At 54.7% G+C, this 6405-nt stretch overlaps 1 protein-coding gene across 1 annotated transcript; it reads right to left on the bottom strand.

The window, feature by feature from the left end:
- Positions 1-4433: 4433 nt before the first annotated feature.
- On the bottom strand, positions 4434-5327 carry LOC137355381 (salivary glue protein Sgs-3-like). Its single transcript, XM_068020374.1, has one exon. The coding sequence runs from the start codon at positions 5325-5327 to the stop codon at positions 4434-4436; it is 894 nt and encodes a 297-aa protein (XP_067876475.1).
- Between the last annotated feature and the right edge of the window lie 1078 nt (positions 5328-6405).

Below are 6405 nucleotides of genomic sequence, written 5' to 3'. Positions count from 1 at the left end.
GAACCTGTACCCCAGTGAGTGTCAGTGTCTGTGGAACCTGTACCCCAATGAGTGTCAGTGTCTGTGGAACCTGTACCCCAGTGAGAGTCAGTGCCTGTGAAACCTGTACCCCAGTGTGAGTCAGTGTCTGTGGAACCTTTACCCCAGTAAGAGCCAGTGTCTGTGGAACTGTACCCCAGTGAGAGTCAGTGTCTGTGGAACTGCACCCCAGTGAGAGTCAGTGTCTATGGAACTTGTACCCCAGTGAGAGTCAGTGTCTGTGGAACCTGTACCCCAGTGAGAGCCAGTGTCTGTGGAACTGTACCCCAGTGAGAGCCAGTGTCTGTGGAACTGTACCCCAGAGAGAGTCAGTGTCTGCGGATCTGTACCCCAGTGAGAGTCAGTGTCTGTGGACCTGCACCCCAGTGAGAGTCAGTGTCTGTGGAACCTGTACCCCATGAGAGTCTGTGTCTGTGGAACTGTACCCCAGTGAGAGTCAGTGTCTGTGGAACCTGTACCCCAGTGAGAGCGAGTGTCAGTGGAACTGTACCCAAGTGAGAGTCAGTGTCTGTGGAACTGTACCCCAGTGAGAGTCAGTGTCTGTGGAACTGTACCCCAGTGTGAGTCTGTGTCTGTGGAACTGCACCCCAGAGAGAGTCAGTGTCTGTGGAACCTGTACCCCAGTGAGAGTCAGTGTCTGTGGAACTGTACCCCAGTGAGAGTCAGTGTCTGTGGAACCTGTACCCCAGTGAGTGTCAGTGTTTGTGGAACCTCTACACCAGTAAGAGTCAGTGTCTGTGGAACCTGTACCCCAGTGAGAGTCAGTGTCTGTGGAACCTGTACCCCAGTGAGTGCCAGTGTCTATGGAACCTGTAACCCAGTGAGTGTCAGTGTCTGTGGAACCTGTACCTCAGTGAGAGTCAGTGTCTGTGGAACCTGTACCCCAGTGATTGTCAGTGTCTGTGGAACCTGAACCCCAGTGAGAGTCAGTGTCTGTGCAACCTGTACCCCAGTGTGTGTCAGTGTCCGTGGAACCTGTACCTCAGTGACTGTCAGTGTCTTTGGAACCTGTACCTCAGTGATTGTCAGTGTCTGTGGAACCTGTACCTCAGTGGTTTTCAGTGTCTGTGGTACCTGTACCCCAGTGAGTGTCAGTGTCTGTGGAACCTGTACCTCAGTGAGTGTCAGTGTCTCTGGAACCTGTACCTCAGTGAGAGTCAGTGTCTGTGGAACCTGTACCCCAGTGAGTGTCAGTGTCTGTGGAACCTGTACCCCAGTGAGAGTCAGTGTCTGTGGAACCGGTACCCCAGTGAGTGTCAGTGTCTGTGGAACCTGTACCCTAGTGAGAGTCAGTGTCTGTGGAACCTGTACCCCAGTGAGTGTCAGTGTCTGTGGAACCTGTACCTCAGTGATTGTCAGTGTCTGTGGAACCTGTACCCCAGTGAGTGTCAGTGTCTGTGGAACCTGTACCCCAGTGAGAGTCAGTGTCTGTGGAACCTGTTCCCCAGTGAGTGTCAGTGTGTGTGAAACCTGTTCCCCAGTGAGTGTCAGTGTCTGTGGAACCTGTACCCCAGTGAGAGTCAGTGTCTGTGGAACCTGTACCCCAGTGAGAGTCAATGTCATTGGAACCTGTACCCCAGTGAGAGTGAGTTTCTGTGGAACCTGAACCTCAGTGAGAGTCAGTGTCTGTGGAACCTGTAACCCAGTGAGAGTCAGTGTGTGTGAAACCTGTACCCCAGTGAGTGTCAGTGTCTGTGAACCTGTACCCCAGTGAGAGTCAATGTCAGTGGAACCTGTACCCCAGTGAGAGTGAGTGTCTGTGGAACCTGAACCCCAGTGAGAGTCAGTGTCTGTGGTACCTGTACCCCAGTGAGTGTCAGTGTCTGTGGAACCTGTACCTCAGTGAGTGTCAGTGTCTGTGGAACCTGTACCTCAGTGAGAGTCAGTGTCTGTGGAACCTGTACCCCAGTGAGTGTCAGTGTCTGTGGAACCTGTACCCCAATGAGTGTCAGTGTCTGTGGAACCTGTACCCCAGTGAGAGTCAGTGCCTGTGAAACCTGTACCCCAGTGTGAGTCAGTGTCTGTGGAACCTTTACCCCAGTAAGAGCCAGTGTCTGTGGAACTGTACCCCAGTGAGAGTCAGTGTCTGTGGAACTGCACCCCAGTGAGAGTCAGTGTCTATGGAACTTGTACCCCAGTGAGAGTCAGTGTCTGTGGAACCTGTACCCCAGTGAGAGCCAGTGTCTGTGGAACTGTACCCCAGTGAGAGCCAGTGTCTGTGGAACTGTACCCCAGAGAGAGTCAGTGTCTGCGGATCTGTACCCCAGTGAGAGTCAGTGTCTGTGGACCTGCACCCCAGTGAGAGTCAGTGTCTGTGGAACCTGTACCCCATGAGAGTCTGTGTCTGTGGAACTGTACCCCAGTGAGAGTCAGTGTCTGTGGAACCTGTACCCCAGTGAGAGCGAGTGTCAGTGGAACTGTACCCAAGTGAGAGTCAGTGTCTGTGGAACTGTACCCCAGTGAGAGTCAGTGTCTGTGGAACTGTACCCCAGTGTGAGTCTGTGTCTGTGGAACTGCACCCCAGAGAGAGTCAGTGTCTGTGGAACCTGTACCCCAGTGAGAGTCAGTGTCTGTGGAACTGTACCCCAGTGAGAGTCAGTGTCTGTGGAACCTGTACCCCAGTGAGTGTCAGTGTTTGTGGAACCTCTACACCAGTAAGAGTCAGTGTCTGTGGAACCTGTACCCCAGTGAGAGTCAGTGTCTGTGGAACCTGTACCCCAGTGAGTGCCAGTGTCTATGGAACCTGTAACCCAGTGAGTGTCAGTGTCTGTGGAACCTGTACCTCAGTGAGAGTCAGTGTCTGTGGAACCTGTACCCCAGTGATTGTCAGTGTCTGTGGAACCTGAACCCCAGTGAGAGTCAGTGTCTGTGCAACCTGTACCCCAGTGTGTGTCAGTGTCCGTGGAACCTGTACCTCAGTGACTGTCAGTGTCTTTGGAACCTGTACCTCAGTGATTGTCAGTGTCTGTGGAACCTGTACCTCAGTGGTTTTCAGTGTCTGTGGTACCTGTACCCCAGTGAGTGTCAGTGTCTGTGGAACCTGTACCTCAGTGAGTGTCAGTGTCTCTGGAACCTGTACCTCAGTGAGAGTCAGTGTCTGTGGAACCTGTACCCCAGTGAGTGTCAGTGTCTGTGGAACCTGTACCCCAGTGAGAGTCAGTGTCTGTGGAACCGGTACCCCAGTGAGTGTCAGTGTCTGTGGAACCTGTACCCTAGTGAGAGTCAGTGTCTGTGGAACCTGTACCCCAGTGAGTGTCAGTGTCTGTGGAACCTGTACCTCAGTGATTGTCAGTGTCTGTGGAACCTGTACCCCAGTGAGTGTCAGTGTCTGTGGAACCTGTACCCCAGTGAGAGTCAGTGTCTGTGGAACCTGTTCCCCAGTGAGTGTCAGTGTGTGTGAAACCTGTTCCCCAGTGAGTGTCAGTATCTGTGGAACCTGTACCCCAGTGAGAGTCAGTGTCTGTGGAACCTGTACCCCAGTGAGAGTCAATGTCAGTGGAACCTGTACCCCAGTGAGAGTGAGTTTCTGTGGAACCTGAACCTCAGTGAGAGTCAGTGTCTGTGGAACCTGTAACCCAGTGAGAGTCAGTGTGTGTGAAACCTGTACCCCAGTGAGTGTCAGTGTCTGTGAACCTGTACCCCAGTGAGAGTCAATGTCAGTGGAACCTGTACCCCAGTGAGAGTGAGTGTCTGTGGAACCTGAACCCCAGTGAGAGTCAGTGTCTGTGGAACCTGTAACCCAGTGAGTGTCAGTGTCTGTGGAACCTGTACCCCAGTGAGAGTCAATGTCAGTGGAACCTGTACCCCTGTGAGAGTGAGTGTCTGTGGAACCTGAACCCCAGTGAGAGTCAGTGTCTGTGGAACCTGTAACCCAGTGAGTGTCAGTGTCTGTGGAACCTGTACCCCAGTGAGAGTCAGTGTCTGTGGAACCTGTACCCCAGTGAATGTCAGTGTCTGTGGAACCTGTACCCCAGTGAGAGTCAGTGTCTGTGGAACCTGTACCTCAGTGAATGTCAGTGTCTGTGGAACCTGTACCCCAGTGAGAGTCAATGTCTGTGGAACCTGTACCCCAGTGAGTGTCAGTGTCTGTTGAACCTGTACCCCAGTGTGAGTCATTGTCCTTGGAACTATACCCCTTAAATCGTTTTTGCGTACTTTTGACGGGTTGGCAACTGGATATGCCACCAATGTAGAGGTAGTTTAAACTAAACCTAGGAACATGGTAGTTTTTTCAGCCCCTTCAGCCTGTTCACTGATTGTCTGAAATCAAAGCAGATGAAAATATCTGGTTTTGTTTTTATTTTGGTTTAGTGGATATAAAATATTGTTAATGGATATAAAAAGCTATTTGACTGACAGACAAGAATCACCCAATCGAGCAATGAAGAGACTGTTCACTTTAAAATTGGCTGTGTAGAGGGTGCTGTGAGGGTGGGCGCTGTGCGGGTGAACTCTGTGAGGCTGGGCGCTGTGAGGGTGGATGCCGTGAGGGTGGACTCAGTGAGGATGGGCGATGTGAGAGTGGGCGCTGTGAGGGTGGACTCTGTGAGGGTTAACTCTGTGAGGGTGGACTCTGTGAGGGTGGGCGCTGTGAGGGTGAACTCTGTGAGGGTGGGCGCCGTGAGGGTGGGTGCCGTGAGGGTGGACTCTGTGAGGGTGAACTCTGTGAGGCTGGGAGCTGTGAGGGTGAACTCTGTGAGGGTGAACTCTGTGAGGGTGGGCGCCGTGAGGGTGGACTCTGTGAGGGTGGCTGCCGTGAGGGTGAACTCTGTGAGGTTGGGTGCCGTGAGGGTGGGGGCCGTGAGGGTGAACTCTGTGAGGGTGGGTGCCGTGAGGGTGGACTCTGTGAGGGTGGGTGCCGTGAGGGTGAACTCTGTGAGGGTGGGTGCCGTGAGGGTGGGTGCCGTGAGGGTCAACTCTGTGAGGGTGGGTGCCGTGAGGGTGGACTCTGTGAGGGTGGACTCTGTGAGGGTGGGCGCCGTGAGGGTGGGTGCCGTGAGGGTGGACTCTGTGAGGGTGGACGCTGTGAGGTTGAACTCTGTGAGGGTGGGCACTGTGAGGGTGAACTCTGTGAGGGTGGGTGCCGTGAGGGTGGGTGCCGTGAGGGTGAACTCTGTGAGTGTGGGCGCTGTGAGGGTGAACTCTGTGAGGGTGGGCGCTGTGAGGGTGAACTCTGTGAGGGTAAACTCTGTGAGGGTGGACTCTGTGAGGGTGGACTCTGTGAGGATGGGCGCTGTGAGGAAGGAGTCTGTGAGGGTGAACTCTGTGAGGGTGGGCGCTGTGAGCATGAACTTTGTGAGGGTGAACTTTGTGAGGGTGAATTCTGTGAGGGTGGGCGCTGAGAGGGTGAACTCTGTGAGGGTGGACTCTGTGAGGGTGAACTATGTGAGGGTGAATTCTGTGAGGGTGGGCGCTGAGAGGGTGAACTCTGTGAGGGTGAACTCTGTGAGGGTGGACTCTGTGAGGGTGGACTCTGTGAGGGTGGGTGCTGTGAGGAGGGACTCTGTGAGGGTGAACTCTGTGAGGGTGGACTCTGTGAGGGTGAATTCTGTGAGGGTGAACTCTGTGAGGGTGGGTGTTTGAGGGTTAACTCTGTGAGGGTGAACTCTGTGAGGGTGGGCGCTGTGAGGGTGAACTCTGTGAGGGTGAACTCTGTGAGGGTGGGCGCTGTGAGGGTGAACTCTGTGAGGGTGAACTCTGTGAGGGTGGGCACTGTGAGGGTGAACTCTGTGAGGGTGGGCACTATGAGGGTGGACTCTGTGAGGGTGGGCGCTGTGAGGGTGGGCGCTGTGAGGGTGGGCGCTGTGAGGGTGAACTCTGTGAGGGTGGGCGCTATGAGGGTGATCTCTGTGAGGGTGGGCGCTGTGAGGATGAACTCTGTGAGGGTGAACTCTGTGAGGGTGGGCGCTGTGAGGGTGGGCGCTGTGAGGATGAACTCTGTGAGGGTGAACTCTGTGAGGGTGGGCGCTGTGAGGGTGGGTGCTGTGAGGGTGGGCGCTGTGAGGGTGAACTCTGTGAGGGTAAACTCTGTGAGGGTGGGCGCTGTGAGGGTGAACTCTGTGAGGGTGAACTCTGTGAGGGTGGGCGCTGTGAGGGTGAAATCTGTGAGGGTGGACTATGAGAGGGTGGACTCTGTGAGGGTGAACTCTGTGAGGGTGAACTCTGTGAGGGTGGGCACTGTGAGGGTGGGTGCCGTGAGGGTGGACTCTGTGAGGGTGGACTCTGTGAGGGTAAACTCTGTGAGGGTGAACTCTGTGAGGGTGGACTCTGTGAGGGTGGGTGCCGTGAGGGTGGACTCTGTGAGGGTGGACGCTGTGAGGTTGAACTCTGTGAGGGTGGGCACTGTGAGGGTGAACTCTGTGAGGG

Source organism: Heterodontus francisci, chromosome 42, assembly GCF_036365525.1.
Source record: "Heterodontus francisci isolate sHetFra1 chromosome 42, sHetFra1.hap1, whole genome shotgun sequence".
NCBI classification, from domain to species: domain Eukaryota; kingdom Metazoa; phylum Chordata; class Chondrichthyes; order Heterodontiformes; family Heterodontidae; genus Heterodontus; species Heterodontus francisci.
The sequence above is the reverse complement of the archived record's forward strand: the minus strand, read 5'-3'. Positions and strand labels throughout refer to the sequence as shown.

Excerpts from the sequence above, each read along its gene's own strand:
- LOC137355381 (XM_068020374.1), bottom strand. The coding sequence starts at position 5,327 with ATGCTCACAGCGCCCACCCTCACAGAGTTCACCCTCACAGACTCCTTC.